This window comes from Tachyglossus aculeatus, chromosome 3 (assembly GCF_015852505.1).
Source record: "Tachyglossus aculeatus isolate mTacAcu1 chromosome 3, mTacAcu1.pri, whole genome shotgun sequence".
Classification (NCBI taxonomy): Eukaryota; Metazoa; Chordata; class Mammalia; order Monotremata; family Tachyglossidae; genus Tachyglossus; species Tachyglossus aculeatus.
In genome coordinates this window covers 100319645-100335837 of record NC_052068.1, presented here as the reverse complement: position 1 = coordinate 100335837, position 16193 = coordinate 100319645, and the positions used below count along the sequence as shown (strand labels likewise).

The following is a 16193-nucleotide window of genomic DNA, read 5'->3' as shown; positions in this document are numbered from 1 at the left end:
GGAGACAGGGATCCCATGGGGACAGGGATTGCACCTAACCAACTTTGTTGTACTTTCTCAAGCTCCTAGCACAGTGCTCTACACACAGTAAATGCTCAGTAAATACCGCTGAGTGAACAGGAAGAGGAACAAAAATATCCCGGCAAACCAGCTGAACAAATAGCTGAACTTGAGACCAGCCGGAGCATTGTCCACTTTCTGCCATTTTATAGAGGAAACTACCAATTGCTCAAGTAGAACTTTTGTTCTACTGTACATCACTAGGCATCAAAGCAATATTCTATGCTTACACAGGCCTGGAGCTAAACTCCAATCCGCCTATTTTTAAAGCTTGTACAGAGCTATTATGGCTAGTTAGTGCCCTTTGAAGTTACTAATAGCTTCAAAGGATGCTAACTAGGAATAAGTGGCTCTTCTATGGATGGACATAATGAGAATTTGATCCTTATGAAGTACATGTTTTCTTCCTTTTGTCAACTTTGTTCTGAATACACACACACACACATACACCAAGATTTTTAGTATAAACTCCTAGATGTGACAATGACACTCACTAAATCCCAAAATTCATTTTATTACCATTGGTCAGGCACGCTTGGGATAGGTTTTAGGGAATGCAATTTTTCAGCAATCACATTCTTATGTAGGGAAGCAGCATGGCCTAGTGGGAAAAGCACAGCCCTAGGAATCAGAGGACTTGGGTTCTAGTTCTGGCTCTGCCAACTGCTTGCTGTGTGACCTTGGGCAAGTCCCTTAAATTATCTGTGCCTCATTTACCTCATCTGTAAAATGGGGATTCAATCCTATGACCTCTTTCTTACTATGAGCCCCTTGTGGGACAGAGACTATGCCCGACTTGATTTACCCAATTTTAGTTTCTTTAGATTAGTTAAAACAATAATAATGGTATTTGTTAAGTTCTTACTTTGTGTCAAGCACTGTTCTAAGTGCTGGGGTAGATACAAGGTAATCATGTTGGACACGATTACCTGTCCCACATGGGGCTCACAGTCTTAATCCCCATTTTACATATGAAGTAACTGAAACCCAGAGAAGTAAAGTGACCTGCCCAAGGTCACACAGCAGACAAGTGATGGAACAGTTATTAAAATGCAGGTCCTTCTGACTCTATCCATGCTCTATCCACTTCCATTAGGCCATACTGCTAGTTGATAATAATCTATCAACTGGAAGCTTTGCTTTGAACGCACTGCAACACATTTCATCTTTGGTGTGGGTTCAGTTGAGAATAAAAGGGTGAAAGTATTTGGAGAGCTCCATTACATAAACAGAATGAAGTCAATGTGGGAAGGCAAACCAGACAGTGAGGCCCCTCCCCCCACCCTTGGCCCAGAGGCTGGTCCGCCAGCTCCAGATCAGGGTACCAGAGTGAATTAGGGTCTGGCCTAATTGACAGTGGTCCTAATCTGTCCCCAGGCTTGAGAAGTCTTAAGCAGTTTAATCCCTCTAGACTGTAAACTCCTTGTGGGAAGGGAGCGGGTCCATCTACTCCACCGTGTTGTACTCTCCCAACTGCTTGATATGCTGCTCTGCACACGATAAACATTCAAATACAACTGATGGATTGTTTCAGGATTTCCTTTAGGATTCAAATTTGCTCACAGAGAGCCCAGGTAAAACAGACTCATTTCAGATTACTTTTCTAGCCCCTTCCTTGACCCCACCCCCAGCACCAAGTAGAGTTCACCCCTTGAAGCCCATCTGTGGCATTTCACTTAGAAATTGGCTTTTCCAAGCTCTGCTGCCATCAATTGAAATGACATGGTCCTCTGCTCCAAGGCTTTAGGCTGTAAGCTCTTGCAGAACAGGGCCCAGGTTTTTTTGTGGGGTTTTGTTCCAGTTAAGCATGCCTAGACTACTGTGGATCATCAAAGGAGAAAATGAGTTAATAGCAATGGGCAAAATTTATCTATCTGGTGAGGAACTATACTGATGTAGGCTGATGAATAAAAGATGGAAGGGTGACTCATTGACAGTTCTCAGAAAGATGAAAGGTCTGTAAATGAGAATGAGGACTGCAGGGACCAGAACACATGGCAGTAACTTTTATGAAATTTCAGTTGAGCAGTTTCTGTTGGAAGGTTGATACTTCAGTAACATGGCTCTCTGAGACGGTTCCAATTTTTTTGAATCTAGGGTAACCAGTTGATCAATGGGATCTGTGAAATGCTCTCTCTCCCCCTTCAGAGACAATAATAAAGTAAACAATTCCTGACCTCAAGGAGCTTATAATCTAGCAGGAGAAACAGGCGCTAAAATACATTACAGGTAGCAAGAAAAGTTAAAGATGTATGTACTATCGTGGAAGGCATAGTCCACTCTTGGTGGGATCTAGAAAGTCAGATAACACTTTGTTCAGATTGTACAGGAGGGGAAAAAAATCACACAGTTGGAATTAGTCAGTGCACTGGATTTGTAAAGGGGTGTAAGCAATCATCTAATATTTCAGTGGGTTTTTTTTAAAAAAAGAAAGGGTAGATTGGCACAATCTGGTGAAATGTCAATGCTGCCAGAATTGAGGTTTACTTTGGGATGTTTATTTTGGAATCAGCATGGTATAGTAGATAGAGCATAAACCTGGGAGTCAGAAGGACCTGGGTTCTAGTCCCAACCCTGCTACTCTGCTGTGTGACCGTGGGCAAGTGACTTAATTCTTCTGTGTTTCAGGTACCTCAGATGTAAAAGGGGAATCAAGACTGTGAGCCCCATGTGGGACAGGGACTATGTCCAACCCGATTTGCTTGTTTCCACCCCAGCGCTTAGTACAGTGCCTGGCACATAGTAAGGGCTTAACAAATGTCACAATTATTATTATTCTTTTATGTTTGGGCACAAAAGGAAAGGTATGGGAAGAGGAATAATAACCCAGGCTTGTAGATAATTTCAAAATCTCTATCAGCTTACAAACATCCTCCCTAGCTAGGCTAATTCCCACTGAAGCTGCTTTTGCATCCTCAGCAGGGCTACATCAAACACACATTCTCATCACCTCCAAACACATCCTTGGGGTGGAACTTTACAAAATGTGTTATAAATACTTCTTTCTATTTAGGAATTAGCAAACACTATAGTTCAAAACCAGATTTCCTTTACCTCCCCGGGATTCAAGAGGATTAAACTGTTTTTAAATCAGCCCGATCACATTTTCTCAGTGGGGAGGGTTGGATGGACACATGATTAGGTTACATAGTTGGAATTAGCAGTTGAGCTCTGTTTGCCTCCTGTAGCATCAAGAGTGGTGTGGCAGGCTCCTCTGATGAGGAAGTAAGTGTATGGTTGCTAGATCGAAAGATTCCAGAGAGAAGTCCGACAGACTGTACTGGAAAGAAACACTTAAGGAAACTAAAAATTCTTTCTTCTGATTCATTTTTGGTGCAGTAATCAATGATAAAAAACACTTATTGTGTGTAGAGCACTGAATTTCCCCCTGTAGTATATAATTTTTTGTCTGCCAATATCCCCCATTAAATCATGAGCTCCTCAAAGGCAGGTACAATGTCTTTGTTTACCTTTTTCACCCATGGTTTTTGTTAAGGCACTATACTAAGTGCTGGGGGAGATACAAAATAATCAGTATGAACACAATACATGTCCCATGTGGGGCTCACAGTCTTAATCCCCATTTTACAGATGAGGTAACTGAGGCACAGTGAAGTGAAGTGACTTGCCCAAGGTCACACAGCAGTCAAGTGGCAGAGTTGGGATTAGAACCCAGGTCCTTCTGACTCCCGGGCCCATGCTCTATCCACTAGGGTACTTCTCGTTTGACTGATTGACTGAGGCCTGATTGAGTGCATCATTGGACAGGGCCCAGGTCTACTTACTCTATTGTATTCTCCCAAGTGCTTAGTACAATGTTCTTCACATAGGAATCCTTCAGTAAATACTAGGGTCAAGGAAGGTGCTAGAAAAGTAATCGGAAATGGGTCTGTTTTACCTGGGCTCTCTGCGAATTAAGTGCTTGGGAGAGTGCAATGCAGTAAAGTTAGTAGACACAATTCCTGCCCACAAGGAGCTTCATTCAGTCAGTCATATTTATTGAGTGCTTATTGTGTGCACAGCATTTTACTAAGGGCTTCCAGACTAAAAGAATTTTTTTTTAAATGACATCTATTAAAAGCGCTTACTATGTACTAGGCACTGGGATAGATACAAACTAGTTATGTTGGATACAGTCCCTGTTCCACATAGTGCTCACAGTCTTAATCCCCATTTTACAGATGAGTCAATTGAGGCAGAGAAGTTAAGGAACTTGCTCAAGGTAGTATAGCAGACAGGAGGCAGGGCCAGGATTAAAATCCAGGTTCTTCTGAGTCCCAGGCTAAACTACTTCTCCGTTCAGTTTTCTAAATGCCCAAATGTAAATATCAAGCCTTTAGTCAATTTAGTCAACATTTGGCCAGAGTGATAGACTGTGTTGTTCATTCATTTTGCAGCTCCTAAAATCCATCCCTGTCGGAGTGAGTCAAATCTATGGATGTGACAATCCTTGGACAGGGGGGATTTTTCTGGTAGCTATGCTTTTCTGTTCTCCACTTGTTTGCCTGCACGCTGCAATCGGATCAGCACTCGGAATACTGGCAGGTACTGTATATATGTATATATGTTTGTACATATTTATTACCCCAATTATTTATTTATTTTACTTGTACATATTTATTCTACTTATTTTATTTTGTTAATATGTTTTGTTTTGTTCTCTGTCTCCCCCTTCTAGACTGTGAGCCCACTGTTGGATAGGGACTGTCTCTAGATGTTGCCAACTTGTACTTCCCAAGCGCTTAGTACAGTGCTCTGCACACAGTAAGCGCTCAATTAATACAATTGAATGAATGAATGAATTCATGTCTTCATTGTTTAGGGACATCCATAAGGAGAACAGTCCAATCAAAAACATGTATGTGTGTGTATGTCTGAGTCAGTCAACTGTATTTAATTCATTCATTCATTCAATCATATTTATTGAGCACTTACTGTGTGCAGAGCACTGTACTGAGCACTTGGGAAGTACAAATCAGTAACATTTAGAGACGGTCCCTACCCAACAATGGGTAATGAGCATTTACTGTATACAGAGTGCTGTACTAAGTGCTGGGGAGAGTACAATAATACAACAATAAGCAGACACATTCCCTCCTCACACCAAGCTTGCAGTCTAGAGGGGGACACAGGCATTAAAATAAATAAATTACAGATATGTACACAAGTGCTATGGGGCAGGAAGGGAGGATGAATAAAGAGAGCAAGTAAGGGCGATGCAGAAGGGAGTGTGTGTGTGGTGTGTGTGTGTGTGTGTGTGTGCATGCATGCATGTGTGTGTGGCAGGGGGAGGCCATGTGACTTTAAACACCCAGTTTCTAACTTTGATTCAAAACCGCTCACGCTTCTGGTCTTTTCTGTGTAATAGGGCTGAGTCTTTCGGTTCCATTCGGACACATCTACTTGGGCCTGTGGGGTTTCAACAGCTCTCTGGCTTGCATTGCCATCGGAGGCATGTTCTACGCCCTCACCTGGCAGACCCACCTTCTGTCCCTCTTCGGTGGTATGTACCCTTTGATTTCCAGATCGGCGTCGATTACTATGGAATCAAAAACCAAGCCTTTGCTTGTCTATCACGGACAAAAAAAAACAGGCATAATTTGCTCTGATTCCTGTCATTCTCCTGCTCAATTTCATCACCAAAACCCATGCAGCAGAATTTTGAATTAATAATGGGCCAGGTATTGGGTGAATAAGCTGCTTTCTATGTGTAAGCTATTAATCAATCAATGGCACTTATTGAGCACTTCCTGTGTGCAAAGCACCGTATTAATCAATCAATCAATCGTATTTATTGAGCGCTTACTGTGTGCAGAGCACTGTACTAAGCGCTTGGGAGAGTACAATCCAGAGTAGGTAGACACGTTCCCCACCCACAACAAGCTTACAGTCTAGAGGAGGAGACAGACATCAATATAAATAAATGTTGTGGCTTTGGAAATAATTATTCCCATGGGGCCGAAGGTGGAGTGAATACCAAATGCCCAAAAGGCACTGACCCAAGCACATAGATGACACGGAAAGGAGAAGAAGCCAGGGGAGAAAGGGTTTAATCAAGGAAAGCCTCTTGGACAAGATGTGACCTTGACCAAAGCTACAGCTACAGCTATTTTACTATTTTGTAAATAGTATGCTGCATGCATGTAGTATGCTGCTGCATACTAGCCAGAACCCAAGAAGGCAGAGAGCTTCAATATGCCCCCAAAGTACATTCACCCAAGGAGAAGCTAACTCACCCAATCCGCTCCTTTAGTCTACGATTAAGAGAAGCAGTGTGGCTTAGTGGATAGATCATGGGTCTGGGAGTGAGAAGGACCTGGGTTCTAATTCCACTCTGCCACTTATTTGCTGTGTGACCTTGGGTAAGTCACAACTTCAGTGCTTCAGTTACTTCATGTGTGAAATGGGGATTAAGACTATGAGCCCCTTGTGGAACATGGATTGTGTTCAACCTGATTAGCTCGTATCTACCCCAGTGCTTAATATGTTGCCTAGCACTCACTAAGCACTAATATCATTTTTTAAAAAAGATGAACATCAAAATAGGAAAACAGTCTAGGTTTTTCTGTATACCTAGTATACATCACAATTTCCATAAGGGTATATAGGCCCTTGGAGAAATAGGTGACAAAAATTGCTTTCTAAAGTGAATGAGGCCATAACTAAATTTTATAGTCAATGGCACAGAATCTCTGGAAGATATTATTCACATTTACTTTGGTTGCTATTTCTTTACCCTTTTACAGAATGTGACTTCTCTCTCCAATCTTAATCTGTTATTTAGTCCTGGCAGGCCTTTACTGCCTCCCCATATCTGTTTATAAAGCTGAAGACTGTATTTTCCCTATGGTCACACTGAGAATCAGGGGTAAACCTCCAATTAGGACTAACTATCCCTAACTAAATCATTCCTCTCAAACCAAAGCAGTGTCAGTGCTATTCTTAGTTCCATTCCTGGTTTTGGCACTAACTCATGATTCATTCAATTGTTCATTCAATTGTATTTACTGAGCGCTTACTGTGTGCAGAGCACTGTACTAAGAGCTTGGAAAATACAATTCAGCAATAAAGAGACACAGTCACTGCACTGCCCACACCAGACTTACAAAATATAGATATACAGAGTTATATACACATCAAAACAAGTAAACAGGAAATACTATAGATAGAATTATAGATATGTGCATAGCTATCAACTAATATTGGAGCACCCCTAATATTAGATCCTAAGCTGGGATACTACATGGGCCCCCTAGGACGACGTGATAATATATTCTGTGCCCTCAGCATTTCTGGCTCCTGTTGTCCTTAGAAAGTAGTTGTAGTAGTAGTACAGTGCTCTGCACACAGTAAGCGCTGAATAAATACTACTGAATGGAATACAATTGAATGAGTAGTCCAAAAGGGGCACTAGAACTGCAATTCCCAGGAATGTTTGGGGCAGCTACGTGGCATTGCAAATGTTTCTTGGCAGCCGCCACTACGTGCATATCCCCATTAGAGTAGCTAGTTGTCCTGTTTTATACCAAACAGTCAGGTTTTTAGCTGGTTGGTCCCCTGTCTAATTCCAGTAGGGTCTGGGCTCTGTTGTTTCCGGGACTCCCTCTGCCTTGGCTCCTACATCTCTGATGCTATGCCAGATTTTCCAAAGCCCTGGGAGGAGGAGACAGGCTCTGAAGCAGAGCTGGGGGTTCAAGGATCCCCCAGGGAAATGCTGTCAGAGCACACAATTTCAGCAAATATGTGCAACATGACACTCATGTCATCACATTGCATTGCATGCCTCACACAGCATTTGTGATTTTCATGGGTGCCTACTGGGCCAGCATAAACGAGCTATCTGTGGCCACCCAATTACCCACTGCAGGAGCAGCATGGCATAGTGGATAGAGCACAGGCCTGGGAGTCAGAAGGTTATGGGTTCTAATCCCAGCTCTGCCACTTGTCTGCTGCATGACCTAGGGTAAGTCATTTTACTTCTCCATGCTTCAGTTCCCTCACCTGTAAAATGGGGATGGACACTCTGAGCCCAATGTGGGACTCAGATTTGCTTGTGTCTACCACAGCACTAAGTACAGTGTCTGGCACATAGTAAGCACTTAACAAATGATATAATAATAATAATAATAATAATTATTATTATTATTATTATTATTATTATTATTGTCACTACCACTTTGACCCCAGTGCATGAACTCTCTACTCTAGGCCTACTCTTGGTGAATTAATCAATTATATTTATTGAATGCTTACTGTGTGCTGACACTGTACTAAGCACTTGGGAGAGTACAATATAACAGTATAACAGACACATTCCCTGTCCACAACAGAGTTAGTAGACCAATTCCCTGCTCCCCAATGAGCTTACAGTCTAGAGAACTGACTGACATCTTTACAACAGCTCTGAGTCTACATAAGGCCCACTTTCAAGAAGCATACAGTCTAATGGGAAGACAAGATGGCCAAGCACAAATTCATCAGTATATATGCACAAGAGTGGCAGGCTAAACCAGAGGATTGAAGTGGCATTCCAGTGTTACAAGTCTGGCTTTGAATCAGGAAAGGCTTTAGGAATAGCTGGGTTTTTGTGTGTTTGGCAAAGGGGAAGGGGATAGCTATTCTTGAGGGGAGGAGTCAAGTAGAGCTCATTCTCATAGGCGGGAAAGAGAAGCTAAGGCTTGTATGTAGGAGGTGGCTAAGTTTGCCAGACTAGAAAGGAGGACATAGCTTCAGACGTGGCAAGAGATTTACAAATGTGAACTGAGATGCTCATGTTCTATCCCAGTAAGGCACATTTACTCTTTTGAGCTAAAAAAAAAAAAAGGGGGGGGGGGGTGAAGAAGTCTAGTTTCAGACTCCACCTATCATTGTTAACCTGACAGTTTCTGGGGAAGGTTAAAGGGCACAGTGTGCAGTGTGATTCATATCAGCTTCCAACTGACACTTACTTTATTATTTAAACTTTATTATTGTAGCAGGGCAAACTGTAAACATGTACTGCATCTCCTTTTATTGGCTGAGTTATCCAGATAATTTCAATGTTATTTTATTGATGTGACCCTTGCCCCTGATTTTTAGATGAAAGGCACAGCGTAAACAAAAGCCAGACTAATAAGTCCCGAAATGGTAACTGTTTTTAGGGACGAGAAGGGAGGTGTATTCCCAGTTGTGGTTTAGCCACTGGGAAAGCCTTTTTTAATCCAAAGCAATATGGCAAGTTTGGCTTCTCCATGCAGGTAATTCTCATCCCGGGCATTGTATTGTCTTTGCTCCTTGGTTCAGATCAGATTGGGAAAGGGAAGGATCCAGTTCTCACGCTGCATCTCCACAGACAAAGCAAAGAGGAGCATTGAACATTTCCAACTAATTTTGTCAACTGGGAAGTTCATGTGAACAGTGAGCCCCAGCCAGTCCTCCCCCAGAATATTTCTTCCTCAAACAATAGGGATCTGGGGGAGCGGATCTGCCCAGTGTGTAGTAACTGCCCTAACTCTCCCACTGGGCTTTGCCTGTAGAATTACGGCTTAAGGGGGAATCAATACGGATCCTTACCACCAGAGAGGAAAAGGGGGCTGGAGGTGAAAAAATAAAATTTCATTTTGCCCATCTTGTCCATTTAGGAATATAAATCCTAACATTCAAGACCTATGTGTCTACAAAGTTCAAACTGAAGTGGAGATTTTGTGTTTGTGTGGTTAACCATTTATACTCTTGGGTGATAGCCAAATCAGTTGTAGTAGATAGAACTGGGGCCTGGGATTCAGAAGGTCATAGGTTCTAATCCTGGCTCCGCCACTTGTCTGCTGTGTGACCTTGGGCAAGTCACTGCTCTGAGCCTCAGTGACCTCATCTGTAAAATGGGGATTGAGACTTTGAGCCCCATGTGAGACAGGGACTGTGTCCAACCCATATTCACCTTGTATCCACCCTAGAGCTTAGTACAGTGCCTAGAATATAGTAAGTGCTTAACAAACACCATCATCATCATTCACATTTTAGACTGTGAGCCCACTTTTTAGACTGTGAGCCCACTGTTGGGTAGGGACTGTCTCTATGTGTTGCCAATTTGTACTTCCCAAGCGCTTAGTACAGTGCTCTGCACATAGTAAGCGCTCAATAAATACGATTGATGATGATTCACAGACCAAAAAGGCCCCAAAATAGCATTTGTGGAGCCTGTATTATTCTGATTACATGCAGACATTGGATAATTTGACAGATTTCCAGTTTACTTAGCCTGGGCAGACATGACCTTAGAATAAGCAATATTCACAAATATTCTTTGAAAATTAATATCAGTTATTCATCAGATTTTCTTAAAGATTTGCCTTGTGAAAATTCTTTAAGAATCCCCACATTAATCCAGGTCATACAAATAAAAGATTATTTGATTCTTGGCTGTGAATTTACCAGGCTTTGAGCTACAGTGGCAGATATTCACAGAAAGGCAAATTGTTACAAGGTAAACTACCACAAACCTGGAGTGAAACCAGAGACAAAACCATTGGTTCACTCTACTTCTAGTCTTTAAAAATCTTGATTTGACAATTGTTCATGATCATTTTATCAGAAAATATTAGAGAGAGATAATAGCTTAAGTAGAATGGTTCACTATCTGCCACCTAAAGAAACTGCAAAGTTTTATTTCCCATGTTCCAAAGTAACAAGGTATGCTGTGAATAAAATCAATGATACTCATGCCAGAACAAATAAGGTCTTCAGTTGGTATAAATTGATCATTCTCTTTTCAGCACTATCCTTCAGCACAAGAATCTGAGTAGTTCACTGGGGAGGAAAGTCAAGCACATTAAAAGTGGGGACAATGATAATTGAATTGGAATCTTCCCATAACAGATATGTGGATATAAATTCTTGATGCAGTTTTAGTGTACCAAAGTCTTGTAGAAACTAAATAGGATGTCCATATTATTTGGTTTAAAAAAAAACCCGGTAGATAGAATCCCAATCGTAGTTTATGAACCTTCCTCCTTTTCCCCTCACTTTCTGGTGACTCCAAGAATGGTAGCATAGGAGGGGTAACTGGGGAGAAAACCATGAGGTTTAAATATCCAACATTCTGGATATTCAAGAATGTTGAATAGCCAAGTTCCAGAATGCCAAAACCTAAACTGAGCCTGCCCCAGCCCAAGACTAGAATGCCAATATTTAAAGTCAGCAGGAGTCAGTGTCCAATCCTAATTGTGAAACACTTTTATAGTCTTATATAAATGCCCAGAACAAACCATAAATATAGAAGAACTCTCTTGATTATACCAGGCTACTTTATTCATAGTAATGTCTATCTGTCTGTCTCCCCCTCTAGGCTGTAAGTTCGTTATGGGCAGGGAGCCTATCTGCTAATTCTTTTGTATTGTACTCACCCAAGTGCTTTGTGCAGTGCTCTGCACATAATAAGCACTCAAAGTCCATTGTTGATGATGATCTTAATATTAAAGAATAAAGATGATGTTATTTCTGTCTACCAAAAATAAGTACAAGGACAAAAAAAGTCTTCTTCCTTAACTGAAGACTCAAGATACTCATAGGAATGATGGTAAATCAATCAGTAGTACTTACTGAGCACAACTGTGTGCAGAGCACTGTACTGAGTGCTTGGGAGAGAACAATATAACAGAGTTGGTAGACATGTTCCCTGCCCACAAAGAGATAACAATCTAGACAGGGAGACAGACATGAAAATAAATCACAGATACACTTAAGTGCTATGGAACTGAGGGCAGAGTGACTAAAGGGTACAAATCCAAGTCTGAGGGTGATGCTGAAAAGAGAGGGAATAGGGGAAATGGGGGCTTAGTTGGGGATGCCGTCTTGGAGGAAATGGGATTTTAATAAGGCTTTGAAGTGGAAAGAGTGGTAGTCTCTCGGGTATGAAGCGGGAGGGAGTTCCAGGCCTGAGGCAGGGTGTGGCGAGGGGTCATTGACAAGATATACAAAATTCAGGTAAGTAGATTGATGTTAGAGGATCTAAGTGAATGTGCTGGGTTGTAGGAAGTCACTGAGGTAAAATAGAAGTGGACAAGGTGACAGCACTTAAAAGCCAATGGTAAGCCAAAGAGTTTCTGTTTGATATGGAGGCAGAAGGGCAACTACCAGTGTGAAGAAACATGACTGAACATTTTTTTTAGAAAAATAAGCCAGCAGAGTAGAATATGGAATAGAAAGGAATGAGACAGAAGGCAGGGAGGTCAGCAAGGTGGCTGATACAGTAATTAAGGCAGGATAGGATAATTGCTTGGATCAACATGGCACACTTTGGATGGAGAGGAATGGATTGATTTTTAGGATGTTATAAGAGTAGAACTGACCAAATTTGGCAATGGATTGAATATGTGGGTTGAATGAGGGAAAGGTGTGGAGGATAATGCCAAAGTTATGGCTTGTGAGACCGGGAGGATTGCGGTGCTGTCTACAGTGACAGGAAAGTCATGGGGAAGAAAGGGTTTGGGTGGGAAGATAAAGAGTTCTGTTTTGGATATGTTAAGTTTGAGGTGTCAGCGGGCCATCCAAATAGATATATCCTGAGACAGGAGGAAATGTGAGCCTGCAGAGAAGGCTGTAGATTTGGGAATCACCGTCACAGAGATGGTAGTTGAAGCCATGGGAGCAAATGAGTTCTCCAAGGGAGTGGGTGTAGAGGCAGAATAGAAGGGGACACAGAACTGAGCCTCAGAGGATGGGGGTGGGGGTGGGAGACAGTGGAACCTACAAAAGAGACTAAGGAGGAGTGACCACAGTGATAGGACAGTGGCAGTAAAGTCAAGGTTGTGTAATGTTTCCAGGAGAAGGTAGTGGTCCTCAGTGTTACAGGCAGCTGAGAGGTTGAGGAAGATTAGGATGGAGTAGAGGACATCGAATTGGGCAAGGAGGAGATCATTGGTGGCCTTTCAGAGGGCTGTTTTGGTGAAGCGAAGTGGTAGAACCCAGATTGGAGCAGATCAAGAAGATAATTGGAGGAGAGGAAGTGAAGGCAGGGGATATAGACAACTCGCTCAAGGAGCTTGGAGAGGAATGGAAGGACGGAGATGGGTCAATAACTGGAGGGATTTGTGGGGTCAAGGGAGGACTTTTTTCAGGATAGGGGAGGCATGAGCATGTTTGAAAACAGCAGAGAGGAAACTACTGGAGAGTGATCAAATGAAGACGGTGGCAGGGAGGGAAGGAGCAAGGGGGCAAGCCTTTTGCTAAGATGTTGAAGGGTGGGGTCAGAGGCACAGGTGGAGAGGGTGGATTTTGAGAGGAGGCAGGAGATCTCCTCAACAAAGTGTGTGGCCAAGTCATTAGGGGCAAGAGACAGTAAACAACTGAAATAACTGTTGACAGTAATGGCATGGGAGTCAATAAGGATGGAGAAGCAATGTTACTGATTCCCAGGTCATTACCCTCACCAGTAACATTTCTGGGAGGAGGAAAGGGCAGTGGTAAATCAGGCAAGGATGTACTTGGGGTGGACAAGGCCAGCCTGATATCTGATGAATAGATAAATTGGACTCTCTTGGAAAATACTCAGTCACCTTTCTTTCTATTTATGGTGTTTGGAGTTCAAGCAGAATTCACACTATTCCTGGGTCAAATCAATGATCATTCTAGAGTTGCCATTCATTCAGCTATATACCAGACAGAATGGTTTTCCCCTGGTCTGTCCCCTATCCAGTATTGATGTGGCATCAACCAATCCACAGCATTCACTGGTGTATGCAGGACGTTGTTCTGAGCACTTGGGAGAGTACAAGATGACAGAGAGCCCTGAACGCAAGTTTATAATTTGGGTTCTAATAATGATAATGGTATTTGTTAAGTGCTTACTATAAGAACTGTACTAAGCTCTGGAGTAGATGCTGGTCAGGCACAGTCTATGTCTTTCACCAGACACACAATGTAAGTAGGAGGGAGACCCTGCACTGAATCCCCATTTTACAGATGAGGAAATTGAAACACAGAGAAATTAAGCAAGTAGGTGGCAGAGCCAGGATTAGAACCCAGGTACTCTGACTCCCAGGCCTGTGTTCTTTCCTCTAGGGCCCACTACTTACCTGTGTTTTTTCGGCAAATAACTTAGTTCTTAAGATACAAACTGCATTACATAACCTACATAATGGAGGTAAGGCACAACTGTTGCTTCTGGTTGGTAACGAAGTGTCCTGGGACCTTTACTGCCATCCATGACCTCTAGATCCATCTAATCTAGTAATTCCATCTCAAACATTGCAACAAAATAGTAGTAATAATAATTGTGGTATCTGTTAAGCACTTTCTATGTACTAAGCTCTGGGGTAGATACAAGATAATCAGGTCTCACTTGGGGCTCATATATTAAGTAGAAGAGAGAACAAGTATTGAATCCCCAATTTGCAGATGAAGGAACTGAGGCACAGAGAAGTTAAGTGACTTAACCCAGCAGGTACGTGGCAGAGCTGGAATTAGAACCCAGTTCCTCTGATCCCCAGGTCTGTGCCACACTACTTCACAACATGCTTGTGAAGGTTGTCCTCCTAAGACAGTGATCCTAACATCCAAAGATGTTTCCTTAAGAATCATCTCCATTATTTCCCCTCCACTGGATGAGCAAAGCTTAATGAACATCTACTTTGGTGAGAATATTGTAGTAAGCACGGTGAATTTCTTCCAGTAACATTATAACAAGAAAAGCATTGTCGATGTTGGTTGGGTATGGTCCGGACTTTCCATTGAACAATCACACATTTCGTTTTATTGAAATGGCCCGTTTCTCTTCAAGAAGTAGAAGGGACACTATTCAGGAAGAGCTGTAATCACACAAACCTGGAAAGAACACTCTGCATTGGGTAGGATTGAAAGGTGGAAACTTAGCTTGAATCAAAATTATCCATCTACCCTTGATAAGGTTCATTTGGAAATGTAAATCTTCTTCATTCTATTTGCAGCCCTATTTACGGCCTATCTAGGAGGAGCGTTGGCAAACATGATGTCTGTGGTAGGTTTGCATTTTTCTTTTTGTAATGTCAAAATGAATAGCCAATGAAAATAACTTTTTAACATCCATTTCTAAGGCAAAATGTATGACTATATCCCTAGTCCTCTTCCTAGCTGGACTAGCCAGGGCATTGACATCTGTTACACCTCAGGGAGAGTTGCAATTTATTTTGGTCATAATGAGTAACCATTTCTTTTGTGGTATTTGTTAAGTGCTTACTCTGTGTCAAGCACTGTTCTAAGCATTGGGGTAGATACAAGATAATCAGCCCCTGCCCTTTTGGGGGCTCACAGTTAAAGACAGAAGGAGAACAGATTTTTGAATAGCCATTTTTCAGTTGAGGAAACTGAGGCACAGAGAAGTTAAGTGACTTGCCCAAGGTGATGCAGCAGGCAAGTGGTGAAGTAAAGATTAGAACCCAGGTCCTATAACTCCATGCTCTTTTCCACTAGACCCCACTGCTTTCCTTGCAATGCAGGGTGTGATTTAAGAGAAGCAGTGTGTCTCAGTGGAAAGAGCCCGGGCTTTGGAGTCAGAGGTCATGGGTTCAAATCCTGGCTCCACCAATTGTCAGCTCTGTGACTTTGGGCAAGTTACTTAACTTCTCTGGGCTTCAGTGACCTCATCTGTAAAATGGGGATTAAGACTGTGAGCCCCCCATGAGACAACCTGATCATCTTGTTACCTCCCCAGCGCTTAGAACACTGTTTTGCACATAGTAAGAACTTAATAAATGCCATAAAAAAGGGCTACTTGGGAGGGAGAAATGAATTAGGAGAGCAGAAGGGCGAAATCAATAGATGACTCTTAAGCAGAGTAATGACATTTAGATTTAGAAAACTGCCATAAAATTGTCTGCCTCTCCTACTCACCCTTGTGCAAATTTACACGTGGCCTTCCTTAGCAGGCCGTTTTAATGATTGGGCAAAAGGGACAGGGGCCCCTAGCCCCCAGCTCTCAGGGGAGCCCACCCATCCTCAATCAATGGTATTTATTGAGCGCTTACTGTGGGCAGAGCACTGTACTGAGCACTTGGGAGAGTAAAAATACCAGAGTTTGTAGACACATTCCCTGCCCACAACAAGCTTGTCAAAGAGGTATACAGTGAGGAGAAAGGAAATAGAAAAGGAATGGGGGCCCGGGAAGAGAGGAAAGAGATGAG

At 42.4% G+C, this 16193-nt stretch overlaps 1 protein-coding gene across 11 annotated transcripts in view; it reads left to right on the top strand.

Annotated features, from left to right (window-relative positions):
* Positions 1–16193, top strand: part of SLC14A1 (solute carrier family 14 member 1 (Kidd blood group)) — a 61335-nt gene that overhangs the window by 44666 nt on the left and 476 nt on the right. For all 11 annotated transcript variants that reach the window (XM_038743710.1, XM_038743706.1, XM_038743705.1 and 8 more), the window contains 3 exons: positions 4458–4605; positions 5429–5563; positions 14982–15031. In XM_038743710.1, coding sequence (XP_038599638.1) covers positions 4458–4605; positions 5429–5563; positions 14982–15031 — 333 coding nt within the window. The remainder of the gene's footprint in view (positions 1–4457; positions 4606–5428; positions 5564–14981; positions 15032–16193) is intronic.